Here is a 15,267-nt window from a genome sequence, read left to right on the forward strand (position 1 = left end):
AACTTAAGGGGGCTGAATAATTTTGCACGCCCAATTTTTCAGTTTTTTATTTGTTAAAAAAGTTTGAAATATCCAATAAATTTCATTCCACTTCATGATTGTGTCCCACTTGTTGTTGATTCTTCACAAAAAATTACAGTTTCATATCTTTATGTTTGAAGCCTGAAATGTGGCAAAAGGTCGCAAAGTTCAAGGGGGCCGAATACTTTCGCAAGGCACTGTATATATATACACACTGCTGTGAAAGAGTCTTCAACATGTTGCATTTTTCTACTTTGATGCATATGAGCATCAACAATTTACTCAAAGCCTCCACTAGTGTTTTCTACTATATAACAACCTTGACTTGCATAAAGAAGGATAAACATTGAGTGAAATAGCTTGCATCACTTGATTTTTCAAGGTGTGGTATCCGAAGCATAATTAACAAGTACAGAGAAACATCATCTGTAATTGACAAACCCAGGACTGGAAGACCCAAAAAGCTGTCTAACAAGGATGAGCAATACTTGAAGATAATATCCTTAAGGAATAGAAAGAAGACAAGCGTTGAATTGCCAACAGAACTGGCAGAAGGCACAGGCATCGTTGTCCATCCATCAACAGTCCAAAGCACCTTTGACCATTGTTCCATAATTCAGTTTCTGTGTTCTTGTGCATATTTTAGCCTTTTAGTCTTGTTCCCCTTTCTTAACAGAGGTATTCTTACTGCAACACATCCTTTAAGTCCTGATTTCAAGAGTGACCTTCGTACTGCTGATTTGATGGACAACGACATATGTGCCTTCTGCCAGTTCTGTTGTTAATTCAATGCTTGTCTTCTTGGATCTACTGTGGATCTTTTTGATTTGGTTAGGGACAAGGGTTAATGGTGCTCAGTGGCAGCTCGTCATAAGAGGCTACGGAGGCTAAACCTATGTGTATGTCTTAAAAAATAATCGCAGTGCAATAACCATATTGAGCTATGATAGCTTTGTATCGAGGGTGGGTTTCGTTTAGCCTCTAGCGCCTGTTCCATACATTTTCAAACCTTTATGTCATGCTTTTGTAACCCCCATGCTTCCTGTTTCCAAATATGGGTATCAGTGAGTCTGTTTCTTTAACACGACCCCCCCCTTCTGTGCCCGCAATAAACACGTGCACAGTCAGTTGCCTGCATGTTAATTTCCAATGTGCAACCGAGTGCCAGAGCTACCGTCGTAGGAATACATCTGAAATTTCTATATGCTGTATCTTCACTATCCTGCATTGCTATTATATTTTATTAATAGGTAAGCGATTTCTCCTTACTTTGATTTTATTGATTAAAAATAGCAGGATTTGCTGTAATAAAGCTTTAGGTAAAACTTTAAATAAATAAATAAATAAATAAATAAACAAATAGTGTGGCCGCCATGTGGATGATCCTGTTCAATACAGCTTTGCAAATAAATAAATATTTGAAGCGGCTATATTCTAATACTTATAAAAGAATAATATTTTTTTATTTGAGTGATTTCTGTTATTTACAGAGGCAGTTGTATTTCGCATTTTACTCGGTAAATAGAAAAAAAAAAAAGAGAATATTGTTTATACATTCGTCCGCCATTTTGGCTGAACTGCAGTTAAATATAGTTCAAAACTTGAACGGTTTATATTATGTGTTTAAGATGTTCCAAATACATATTTGTCATTTATATAGTACATTTTTATTGTATGGTTACTAAAAAAGAAAGAATAAAAAAAAGCACTTTAAATAAGTTTCCTTTTAATTAATGTACCACGTGTGCATTGTGTTTTACACAGTCAGTTGCCTGCATGTTAATTTCCAAGGTGCAAACGAGTGCCAGAGATACCGTCCTAGGAATACATCTGAAATTTCTATATGCTGTATCTTCACTGTCCTGCATTGCTATTATATTTTATTAATAGTTCGTGGATACTGGAGATTACGAACAGTGGAGGACTCGATCCATTGCATCTACCGAGACGACTTGTAATATTGCAGCGGGACTGTACAGTTCAGCAGAAGGAATGTTTTTTATATTTTTAAGTCCGCCGGAGGTACTTTAGTCGTTGTGCACAACTGATAGAAACATTTTGTTTTGTTCTATATTTTTATTTCCAGTGTTTTTTTTTACTGTGAACAATATTGTAACAATTTTAATTGCTATATATATATATATATATATATATATATATATATATATATATATATATATATATTACTTTTATAAACTTTTTTTTTTCATAAAGTATATTTGTTGTTGCTGAGTGATTCTTTATAATAAAGTAACCTGGTATAAATATATTAAGGCAACTGTATAACGTAAAGTACATTTTCTTAAGAAGGGTATACGCAGCATTAGAGAGCGATCTCCAGAATTCACATATATTTTCCCTGAACTTAATTCTCAATGTGACTCATTGTAATAGTGGGTTACACTTTCAAAGGTCTACTGTATTGCTATTGGCTAACATGACAGAATCCCACCCAATTTGAGTTTTCTGTAGCCTCAAAAATAGTGGGATACTGTGTGTATTCCACCTTCAATCACCCTCTGTGTCAAGTTTTTCTGTATTTGTATTGGCTACACGATACACGAAGTTTGTGGCTAGCCTCCACCACACAATTAGACTTAATCTTGACGTGTCTGTTGCCAAGCAGGGTATGGGTCACGTGTTGCTACTCCCTTTCAAAATCCATACGCAGTACGTAGTTGTACATTTTTTCAGTGAACGATGGCTGCCGTCAAATGTTGTAGTTTTTTAATTCATACACTGTTTTCCGCGCTTTCAATTGAGGAAAAAATAAGAATAAAAAACGAAAGTCGTCCAAAGCCTAAATTGCACCTTCTTCAACAGGGAGAACCTAAACAAAATCACCTTTTTAATTGCTCATGGTACGAAAAAAACTAAATTGTTGAGAGAGTATTCAACAGCAAAATTGCAGCTAGACTATTTGTAGCTACACTATTGGAGTGGGTCTGAACTACGACATGAGATGATTAAGCATTAGGAATTTGCAGCAATGTTTAATGTATACTGGTCTTTGAAATCTCCGCATTATTTAAAATTGATGTATATAGTACCTGCAAAGAACCAAAATATCTTCAACAGAAGAAAAGAGGGGCATTGATAATATTGTTAATGCTATTATGTGGTAAGAAACATATTTTAAAACCTTGGTCAGCTCTCCATCTAAATCAAAGTATTTATTCCTATATTTCATAATATCTCTGTTTCCTGATCAGTGCTAAGTAAACGTGAATCGGGTAAACAGTGAGACAATGGCTAGGCACAGTCTTTCGTCATCAAGCCGCGACAGACCAGACAAAACAAATTCGATTCCAGTCATGAGGACATGATTAATTGTTGCTGCGCACTTTAGCAAAGTGTGCCGAGCCTTCGTTCAAGATTTAGTTTTTGATACTTGCACTGCTAAAAATACAGTATTCCTTTGAATTTAAGACACACTTTTTGAACATTTTTTTGCTTTAGAAAAATAGCCTGCGTCTTAAATTTGAGTACAGTAGTGATGCGTGTATTAAAAATCGCCAACAAAAGACGTGACTACCCGAGTACACAAGCAGCAACGTGACTTATTGCCAAGAAAAAATAAACCAAAACGTTACTGCCCAATCTCGAATCATCCATGACCAGAGAACGTGAGCAGAGTGGTGACAAAATTCTGCTCACCGCTCGTAATGTCCTCCGTTCCGCTCTTTCTTTCATTCTGCTCCACTGCTTGTGATTCATGTTCCGCTCCCCTGCTCCAGACAAAACAGGCAAGCTCCACTGTTGCAGATTGCAGATGAAAAGATGTGATGTACATTCAGAAAGAAATACTGTTTAAATCGTCCTTATTATAATCGCATACCTTGACCGAAGTAAAAAAAAAAAAAAAAAAATCCTCAGCTATGATCAGCAAAGTAAAAAGCCAACATAAAGTGCTCAGAGAAGTTATCTAATTCAATTCAAAGACACTTTCTCATTATTATTGATTGGTACTGAATAAATGCATATATTGAAAATAAAAGTTAAAAAGTTAGTAAATGTCATCTTGCAATGAACAGGTTTTTAACAGGTTCCTTCGATGTCGTGTACAGTGTATTCACCTATTTCAAACTTTACATATGATTTGTATCAAATTAGCTTTATATTGGGCTTTGTTTGTATACGAATATCTCATAGGGAGCTCAAACCAACCCACAAACTGATATGAGTGAGTCTCAACGTGGCTAACGGACCATCCTGTAGTATAGTAACTATTTTAAGAGTGCAGAAAATATAAACTGCGTTCACAGCGCTGTATTAGGGCATAACCATAGAACTGTATAAGAACAATATAGGCTATATACTAACTGCAGACAGATGGACACACTGATGACGTTTCTCACATTTTATATGGCACAAATGCAGCTCCACAGATCAGGAGAATATATATTTTTCCCTCAATAATGAATTATAAAGTGCAATTCTCAAGTCTGCAAACAAAAAAGTGCATAATTTTGGTTTGAAACTGGAAAGTGAATGGTTACAAACAGGCATAATGGAAAATACAGTAAAGTAACTGCATCTGTATTTGTCACCTTTTTTTATAACACTTTTGTGCAAACTCCATGGCCAAACGTATTTAAGAAAAAAAAATCTGTGCTCAGTTCTTCTCAGTGCTGTAAAGGAGCGGGCCGGAAATGTCCGCTCCAGCAACTATCCCACTCTGCTCCCCTGCTCCATTCGCGCTCCGCTCACACTCTCTGTCCATAACATACAATCAGCCATTTTCAAAGAAGCATCATTAGATTCCTGAGGAATTCAAGAGTTTTCAAAATTGCAGCGTTTCTAACAAACAGTACCAGCTTGGACAGATCAGAAATGCTGATCAGACCCCTGAATTTTTCAACACGCCAAGCAATACCACAATTCACAAATAGGGAGAAAAAAAGATGTGAGTAATCATGACTGGAAATGAGAAGCAGCACATAACTGTCATGCTCTGTGTGACAGCAGACAGCTGCTGTCACACAGAGCCACCATCATTGACTTGTTTTGTATTCTAACTTCCACAAATGCACCTCATCACTACAAAATGCCATGTAAACAAGCGGCGAAATGAGCCGCTGTTTCTCTTGCTACAAAAAGATGGAAATTGCTCGAGCTCTTGAAAAAAACCTGAATCAGGCACAAGCCGCTGGCTCCAGGCTGCTGGAGAGAGTCCCCGGCCTGGGCCCTGCTCGTCCCCCACAGCTGTGGGGCTCCCTCCTGCTGGCCAGCCAGAGCCACCACCCCATCTCAACCAGCCCCTGCTCCAGCTCAGACAGGCTGGGGATGGCATTCCCTGCTTGTCCAGCCCCGACGGCTTAACCTTCCAGCCCCCCACCGATATGGTCGATCTCCATCACCAGGTCCCGGAATGCAGTCTTCGCTGCCTTTCTCTTCCTTGACAGTCCCAAACAGCGGGCTGGCGCATTGCTACCTCAGAGTTCCAGGTGGACTGGCACAGTGTCAGGTAGGGGAAAGGTCGCAGCAGTCCCACAGTGCTGCAGCAAGCGCAGCCTTGTTACAGTATGTACATAATGTTATTGTGCTTAAAGAAAGTAAGATTTAATTTAGTTTACTTATATTGCTTATTCCATTTTTTTTAAATATAAGTTTAGTGACCATTTATTATTTGTATTTATTTTCCCACAATTTGGAATCTCCAGTTATGTTTTTTCTCCTCACCGTAGCAAGTCCCCACACAGAACAGATGTTCTGAGGGCATGTGAGCGTCCTCCGATCTCACAAGCCTAAAGCCAACAATCCAGAGCAGAGATGGGCGGGCTACCGATCCCGAAGAACAAAGATTATTCCAGTTTTACGTTTGCATATTAGTGAAGTACAGAAACTTAATTTTGTTATGTCTTTGTTTCTGTACTGTAGAGGGAGATGAAGTGTAGGAGAGGATTGAATTGACATGGACAGAGTTTGCTCTGTGGCTAGTTTTTGTTCTGTAACCACTATATCGCTGTTATTTTCTTTATTTTGGACCAGTATAGTAAGAAGCATATTCTATAACATCAGCAAGCACAAAACATCTACTGTGTCGGCCTCCTTGTTCAACATGCTCCTACTATACACTTTTTCACTAAAACTTTTTGTGGTGATAATTCAAGCATAACAATAACTTGGTACCACATAATGTCCAGATATTTAAATAATGCTTTGAAAAAATGTATAAATAAATCAACATTGTGTGTTTAAGCTTGTATTTACTGATGGACACAAAACACAACTTTTTCTAGGACAGTTCACATTAAGTAAAAATAGTACATAAATGTTAAGGTCCATATTTATTCTTACCTTGAGGTAGGGGTGAAGTTGGGACCAAAGTGGAAGTGCTACCTGTTAAATAGATAGCAATACCACATATTTACAAATGCCATTATTATGAGGTGAAGGTATTCATTTAAAAGCTTTTACTGAGAAAGAAACTTGAATTCCCTACAGTAAGACAGCTTTGAATAAACTGGGATCAGTTTTGTCTTATGCAAAGCTTTCCCAAATCTGCCAAATATTTTAACTGTATTCCTTACAAGTACAAATAAAAAAAAAACTGGGGTTGGGCTCAACCCTAAATGAGCCTTTTTTTTTTTTTTTTAGTTACATTGATTAAATGCACTTACCTTTACCAGTAGGTACAGTACTGCTGACAGTGTGATTGAAAAGAGGTTTAAGTGATGCCATCTCCCAGAGTAGGGACAAGTCTCTGTCTAAGAACATAAAAAAGTTACAAGATACTAAAAGAAAGAATAGAATTTTAAAATATATGAAATTTGCATTAGAGCTGTTTAGAAACCACAAAATATTATCTCCATTTAAGGATTAATTTAATTAAAGCTCATAAATATACAGTACATTTATTTTTTGATTTACACCATATTTTCTTCATATCTTTTTACACCTGCTGATTCTAAAATTCTTACCTGTTTTACCGGCCATAACACAGATGAAGATACAGTCAGAGTCATTGTTTTGGCTCACTAAAATAAAAATAAGGAACATAATTTAAGATGTACCACATTGTTGTAGTGAACTTGCTTCTTTATCCTAAAATCTCTACAGCATTTTTTACAATAATGGCGGAGTTTCCATGGAAAAATTGAAACAAAAGTCTCACCTTTTTCTCACGCAATTTGTGTAGTACCTTCCATGTAGTTTTATTTTAGGGAGATACATTTTCCTTCAAATGCAAACAACCTAATATTAAAATACGGGAGGGTATATTTAAATGTTTGTCTGCCTTCTAATTTGGACAAAGTGCAGCGCTGAGAGGAGGTCACATTTTCGTGGTGCTCCTCTTTGACAATTTATGAGTTTATGTTCTTTTTAACACACTATTATCTTATATTTACATTTTACCTAAAAGGTATTTGTTTTTGTTTTTATATATTTAAATTGTTGTACCCAAACTGTATTTAGTTTTTGTTTAAAAAACTCATTTGTTTTAAACCCCCATTTCTGACGTGTGCAGAGTGGAGGAGACGGGCATTTGAAGAAGGCTGTGAGGTTTTTTAGACTAGCATTTTATACAAAATGTTAAGTGTTCTCTTTTTATTTCACTATTAATATTGATGCTTTTTTGGTGTTTTGATTTATTTTACTATAACTTTTTCAGATTCAAGTTTTTTTTTTTTTAATTGTTTTAATTCATGTTATTGTAATTATTTGTTTTTATTGACTTATAAAAAGTGCTTTGAGATACTGTTGTATGAAAGGTGCTATATGAATAAATAAACTTACTTTAGTTTGGGGAGGGAGAGCACACAGTATCTTTGTTTGTTCTACCCTTTTCTCTTTTAGTTATTTCTTTTGAATTCTTTTTTTCTCTTTTAATCCTTTGTCCTGCCCCTTGTTTTTAAAAAGGGAATTACAGGGGAGAGAGAAAAGAGAGAAAGAGAAAACTTTGTTTTTCTTTTGTGTTTATTTGTGTTTATTGTGTTTGTCTTGTGTTTGTGTGTTTCCCTGCACTGTTGCAGTGTAGGTGGCTTTTGTGTTGTGTTACGTGCATGTACCCATGCGCTGGTGATTTTTACAGCGGAGGGGGGTCTTTTGTGTTGTGTTATGTGCATGTACCCATGTGCGGGTGATTTTTACAGCGGAGGGGGGTCTTTTGTGTTGTGTTATGTGCATGTACCCATGCGCGGGTGATTTTTACAGCGGAGGGGGGGTCTTTTTGTTTTTATTATACAAATAAATATATTTTTAAAATATATAAACATGAGTAGACAAGCTCCACTGGCCCAACAAAGATGGGCACAGGTGGCTGCAAACCCATTCATAAGCATCTCCAGGAGGCATGGGGTCAGGTGCTTCCTGAGGGACACCCTCTCGAAGGTGTTTGTAAAGGCAATGGCAAAGGTGGTGGGATCTTCAGCCATCGTGGCAGCCTCCAAAAAGTTTCTTGCTGAAATCGGAGGCCGCCGCAAACACAGCGATCGAGGGGGGACTTACAGTGGCAGGGATGTTCAGTAGGAGACCATATCCGGTGGCATAAGGAGGAGAAAGGCACAGGCCCAGCTCTCCGAGGGGGAGGAGGAAGATGGTGGGCAAGCTAGCCTGCTGTCCACTGCCAGCGTACCTTCCTCAGATGCACAGAAGTGCAAGAGAACCAGCCTCAATTCCACCATTGGGGCTGGCCTTAGTGGAGGTCACTGAGGGGACAAAGGAGGGGACCCCAGAGCAACCACTGCCTCAGCTTCCCCCCTCTAGCGGCCGTGGAGGGGAAAACAGAAACCTCCCCTGAGGTAGTTATGGGCTCTACAGAGATTGTGCCCATTCCAGTGACCGCCACTGGCAAATCGGAGGGAGGGGAAGAACCTGAGAGGGCAGAAGGAGGTGGTGCCCTGGAGCTAGATCCCCTCCCTGTGAGGACTGAGGATGAGCCTGAGATCGTGCGGTGATGGTAGCTAGGCACACCGCTGCTTACTGGCATTTTAACAATGGCTTGTTGGAGGACGAGCGCTTTGCATGGTCTTTCCGGGACTTTTGGACAGTCTGGTGTGGCAGACTGTTGGACAAATTTGTAGTTGGCATTTTATAAAGTACATTCAAAATTACATTTCAAATCTTAAACTATGAGACTTGAGATGCTGTGATGTTAATTTAGTTTATCTTTACCCTTCCTTCCCCCATAACATTCTCTAGATAGGAGGCTGTGTGGTCCAGTGGTTAAAGAAAAGGGCTTGTAACCAGGAGGTTCCCAGTTCAAATCCCACCTCAGCCACTGACTCATTGTGTGACCCTGAGCAAGTCACTTAACCTCCTTGTGCTCTGTCTTTCGGGTGAGACGTAGTTGTAAGTGACTCTGCAGCTGATGCATAGTTCACACACCCTAGTCTCTGTAAGTCGTCTTGGATAAAGGCGTCTGCTAAATAAACAAATAATAATATAAGATATAGGGATGTGCTTTTGGTACATTTTTATGAACGTTTAAATGCTTTGCCGATGTCAGTGTTTAAACTATATCTACTTACACACACACTCTTTATATCACATTATGATGGATACAGACAGAACTGGTTAGGATTTTAATACCCAAAAATCAATAGAATCCAAAAAAAAAAAAAAAAAGCCCAATGGGAATTTGGTCTTTTTAAAAGCATTTGTTTATTATTTTTACCTTAGTAAATGTCTCTCTTTGTATTTGTACTGCACTATTGAGATGTACCTGTGCTGGCCCTGTGGGCACAAAGTGAATAAACTAAACTTTTTTCATTATATTATATTTTTTACATTATAGTAATCATTAGATGGTCACAATGGGTAGTGGGAAGAGAATGCTTGGCTTTGGAATGCGACTGCCACCAATTAGAGCATATGTGGATGACATGACAACCATGACTACAACAGAAGCCTGCACTAATTGGTTATTGGGCAAACTAATCAATAACATTGAATGGGCACAGATGCAATTCAAGCCCACTAAGTCAATGAGCATCTCTATAATGAAAAAGGTAAAGTAGTAGATAAGAGGTTCTACATTAACGGTGAGGCAATACCAACAGTGTCTGAGAAGTCTTGGGAGATGGTGTGATGTGGACCTAAAGGACACAGTTCATGTGGGAGAAGTGAGACAACAAGCAGTGAAAGGGTTGAAGAGCATAGACAGCAGCGCTTTACCGGGCAAACTTAAACTCTGGTGCTTTCAGTTTAGTCTACTGCCGAGGCTGCTGTGGCCACTCACTGTGTATGAGGTTTCCTTGACAACAGTAGAGAAGCTGGAAGCATTAATCAGTTCATATGTTAGGAAATGGTTAGGAGTTCCACGCTGCCACAGTGGGACTGTATGGTAAAGGGATACTGCAGCTGCCAGTCTCAGCTCTAACCGAGGAGTTTAAGTGCGCCAAGGTTCGATTGGAAATGACATTGGTAGAGTCACATGACGAATGTGTGTTGAAAACTGGAAGAAAGTGGGCGGCAAAAGGATATGCGCCCTTCGTATCAGTGATATCATGGGGCAAGTACAGCATGGAAGAGGAGGCCTTGGTCTCAGTTCAGCTCCTCCACATGGCACAAAGCAGCCCCAGCTCAACGGAGGAAGCTGGTAATCAAACGAGGTGCAAAAGTAGGAGGAGAGGATGAGGTGCGTAAAGGCCATTTCCCAGGCCAAGCAGGGAGAATGGACGAAATGGGAGAGTGGAACAACGCAAGATCGGCTGGTGAGATCTATGGACAATGGAACAGAGCAGGATCAGTTTCCTCATCAGGTCAACATATGATGTTCTCCCATCACCACAGAACATTAAGACACAATTTGACAGGATGTAAGGTTGGGTCTTAGCCAAAGACGGTTTACTTGACATCATGACCAGGTGCTGTGATGTTTGGCCTTAGCATTGGAAGACAAGCGCAGCATGACCAACATGTTGCCTCCAATGCCAGCAATATGACACACGAAGAACAACATTCCTCTGTCCAGCTTTGCTCGCCTGGTAGAGTTAACAGTGCCATGGGAGGATGCTGTGAATGAGGCGTATGAAAGGAAGAAACTTCGGTATGCTCAACTGGCTGCTGAAGAGGAACAGCGAGGATGGAGAGTCCAGGTTTACCCAGTGGAGGTGGGTTGTTGAGGATTTGTGGCACACTCCACAACCCGGTTTCTCAGAGACATCGGATTCAATGGTCAAGAGTTGCGACGCACAGTGAAGAACTTATCTGAAGCATCAGAGAGTAACAGCAACTGGCTCTGGTTGAGACAAAAAGATTCTGGATGAGGACCTGAAGCATAGTAGAAAGAAAGCAACATCGATGTAAAGGAAGGTAAGTAAGCTGGGCTTAGCTGAGTAGGGGACAGAGGGGGGTGAAACTGGGACGCCAGAATCACTGTCAAGCCCACTTCAGCTCCAGCTGTAAAAATGAAACCCCTTCCCAGGTACCAGCAAATAATAATAATAATGTTTTCAAACATGTAATTGCTATAAAATGTTAACATATGGTGAATAAAACACAAATAAATGACCTAAACCAGAAGTGGCCAATACGTGATCGGTGGATCTCGGGACAAATCAGAACAAACACTAGCGTATAAGCATACAACAGTTTTTGTCTCGCCGATGGGCAGAACCTTCTGTGTCGTCCAGTAGCACAGATGAAAATATCCCAACAGTTTCTGCATATGAGACTAACAAAATGCTTGTGTGAACGTACATTTTAATTTAGGTGCACGTATGCGACTGGAAATTCCTAGAGGTTGACTATAAACAATAAACGTGATTTATTTTTTAAGCTGAAAAGTATAAAACAAAAGAAAAAAAAACCTCACAGTCGGATCTAAACTCATAGCTCAATCATAATGTACTCTGGGAATGTAGTTTATTGGTGTCCCGTGCCCACTGTTAATCACACATAACTACAAATCCCATACCCTGCCAATTTCATGATTTATCAGTGAGATGGCTACTAGTTTCAAACCAAGATGAGGAAAATAACAAATTCATATATGTCGGCGTCTTTACAAGAAATTAGCAATGCAAGTATGTCAGAAGATGAAAGCGAACTTCGAGTTAGTTACAGCGTGTTTACAGTTATAAAATACAAGTTCAACCAACTGTGGCTAAAAGATGTCCCCTGGCTTAAGTTTGACAGTGTTAAAAAGATCCATGTTTTTCACGTTTTACCAGGATGCAGGGGAGCTGATGGCAGGCAAGACTGCATTTTTAACAGGGAGCCAGAAGTTCAAACATGAAAATATATTAAACCCAGTGCTTTAAAACGGCACGCAATGTGCGGAGAGGCAGACCATCCCGCTACCATACATTCTGAGGAACATGCTACCAGGCAGTTAAAAAAAAAAGTGTTATGTAAGAAAGGAAGGAAAAAAAGATCTGTAGATATTCAACAATACATTTGAGTTATAATTGTATTATTATTATTATTATTATTATTATTATTATTATTATTTTGTGTGTGTGCCCCAAAATTTCAGTGGGTGTCTTTTTTTTTTTTTAAACTTAGGCGCACATGTGCCTAAAAAAGTTAGTGTAGAGCGTTGGTTACGTTTTTGTTGTTGTGATTGTTTTGTTTTACTATTGCTATTACATACTGGACACGGTTATATTAAACCCCGCTAATAATTGTTGGTCACAGCTTACTGGTGGATCGCGGAGCCCGTTGAGATCCACCAAAATGGATCGCAGTGTTTGGTGTATTGGCTACCACTGACCTAAACTGTGTTTTTCATTAACCTTTCATGCTCCTGTGTACTACATACCCATGTTCAATATAGAGATAAAAACACGTTTTTTTTATTTTATTTTATATTTTTTGTTTTAACAATGAAAACAAAAACACTGCTAATAACAATAATAATCAGTAAACAGTAATTATCAAATAAAAATCAAACAACATCAAAACGTGTGCCATTATCGACTTGCTCTGTGCCATTTATTGAAATGTTCAATACAACAGAACCCGGGATTGCATTCGCAACCACTGCCCATTTTTCTTGTGTCCTTTCTTTTGTTTTCATTTTCGTAGCAGACCCTGCACCTTTTTTGCAGTCTCTGCTTCCCTTGTGTCGGAGGGATAGTCACAAATGCGTGTGCAGGGCTACTTTTCTGCAGGCATTGTGATGGATCTGGCTGCTGCAGACGCCTGCTTTATTGCCTTGTACCCAGTACTGTGTTTTGATAGCACTGTCATTTCAAACCAAACAGCTTCCCGCTTGCAGTTGACTTACCTGTAAAGTAGCTGCATGCTCTTTTGTTTGTACAGTCACAAAGGTAAGTAATTAGCTTTTCAGGAACAAAAGCCAAAAAGCACTCCAATGGAGAACGCAAACTCTCAAGTTCCACGGCGGGGTGCACATCTGTGTAAACGGGTGCAAAATCAAATGGTGGAGGACTGGCATCACCCAGTCCCCTGCTGTTCTTGGCTCCACATCCTCTTCATCACAGCATCACTTTCGCTGGTATCAAAATCCCCTGAACCAACTTCAAAATCTTCATCACTCCCGGTGTCCATCTACGTTGCCATGTTTAGCTTTCGCTAAAAACTATATAAACTACAACTAAACAAGTAAAACTAATAATAAAACAAAACAATTTTAACACTATATATGTGTTAAAATTGAAATGTTTATTGTTTTAATTGTTTAATTATTGTATAACATGTTTAATATGCTTGCGACAGTAATTTATTTAGAATGAAACTGACATTTCCTTCTATGATCAATATAACTAAAGTTAGAACAAAATTAAGTATCATTCTATAAATGATATTGTTTTTACTATTATCGCTCCATGGAGGAGGGGTAGCTACTGTGTTAATACACTTTGTTTGTGTAAAAGGATGCATCGTTCAAACTTTGTAAACCAATGAAAGGACTGATTTTGGTTGGTTTAACTTCCTGTTTTACCTGGAAGTGATTGGATCAACAAAGTAAACTCCCTCTTTGGGCGCTATATTTAAAGCAAAACATGCATGAACTTGTTCTCTTGGACTCTTGGGCTCTTGGATCCAGGAAGTAACCACAAAGCCTTTTCTTGTAATGGGGACCCATTCAAGCGTCATACATATCTTAGACCTGAAGAAGACAACTTGCCACTACATAGATCAATTAAAAAATAGATCAATTAAAAAACATATTCAGAGAAAAAAGGCACTTTATAGAGCGTTTAAAAGGGACCAAGAACAAAGTACACAGTAAGAGTACTAGAGAACTGCAAACACAAGTCAAAAAGAAAGTAAGGAAGTTAGAAAGGCCAAGAGAGAGAGATAGAAATGAGCATTGCTAAGGGGGCTAAAACCAATTCCAAAAAGTTTTTCCAATATTATAACAGCAAGAGAACATTCAAAGAGGAGGTAAAATGTCTAAGAGATACAAATGGCAAAATCATAGAAGAGAAAAAAATAGCAAATATATTAAATTATTACTTTTCACAAGTTTTTACATAGGAGGATACGGACAACATTCGACACATGTCGACCTGTTCCTATCCAGTTTTAAATAACTTTAGCATAACAGAGGCAGAAGTGTTAAAGGGACTAGGAGCTCTTAAAATAAACAAATCCCCTGGGCCGGATGAGATCCTCCCAATAAGTACTCAAAGAAATGAAAGAAGTTATTTACAAACCGCTAACCAAGATCATGCAACAGTCTCTTGACACAGGGGTTGTACCAACAGACTGGAAAATAGCAAACGTAATACCGATCCACAAAAAGGGAGACAAAACCGAACCAGGCAACTACAGACTAATAAGCCTGACTTCTATTATATGTAAACTTATGGAAACTATAATAAGATCTAAAATGGAAAATTACCTATATGGTAACAGTATCCTGGGAGACAGTCAGCATGGGTTTAGGAAAGGGAGATCGTGTCTAACTAACCTGATTGACTATTCTGAGGATGCAACATCGACAATGGATAACTGCAAAGCATACGACATGGTTTATTTAGATTTCCAGAAAGCTTTTGACAAAGTCCTGCATAAAAGATTAATTCTCAAACTGAACGTAGTAGGAATTCAAGGAAATACATGCACATGGATTAGGGAGTGGTTAACATGTAGAAAACAGAAAGTACTGATTAGAGAAGAAACCTCAAAATGGAGCGAGGTAACCAGTGGAGTACCATAGGGATCAGTATTAGGTCCTCTGCTATTCCTAATCTACATTCATGATTTAGATTCTGGTATAGTAAGCAAACTTGTTAAATTTGCAGACGACACAAAAATAGGAGGAGTGGCAAACACTGTTGCAGCAGCAAAGGTCATTCAAAATGATCTAGACAACATTCAGAACTG

At 38.7% G+C, this 15,267-nt stretch overlaps 1 protein-coding gene across 1 annotated transcript in view; it reads right to left on the bottom strand.

Annotated features, from left to right (window-relative positions):
- The window catches only part of LOC131721005 (HERV-H LTR-associating protein 1), an 89,554-nt gene that overhangs the window by 57,551 nt on the left and 16,736 nt on the right, over nt 1–15,267 (bottom strand). Inside the window, exons 2-4 of the mRNA XM_059013788.1 lie at nt 6,945–7,001; nt 6,645–6,731; nt 6,322–6,363 (exon numbers count right to left, since the gene is read on the bottom strand). Coding sequence (XP_058869771.1) covers nt 6,322–6,363; nt 6,645–6,731; nt 6,945–7,001 — 186 coding nt within the window. The remainder of the gene's footprint in view (nt 1–6,321; nt 6,364–6,644; nt 6,732–6,944; nt 7,002–15,267) is intronic.

Source organism: Acipenser ruthenus, chromosome 3 (assembly GCF_902713425.1).
Source record: "Acipenser ruthenus chromosome 3, fAciRut3.2 maternal haplotype, whole genome shotgun sequence".
Classification (NCBI taxonomy): Eukaryota; Metazoa; Chordata; class Actinopteri; order Acipenseriformes; family Acipenseridae; genus Acipenser; species Acipenser ruthenus.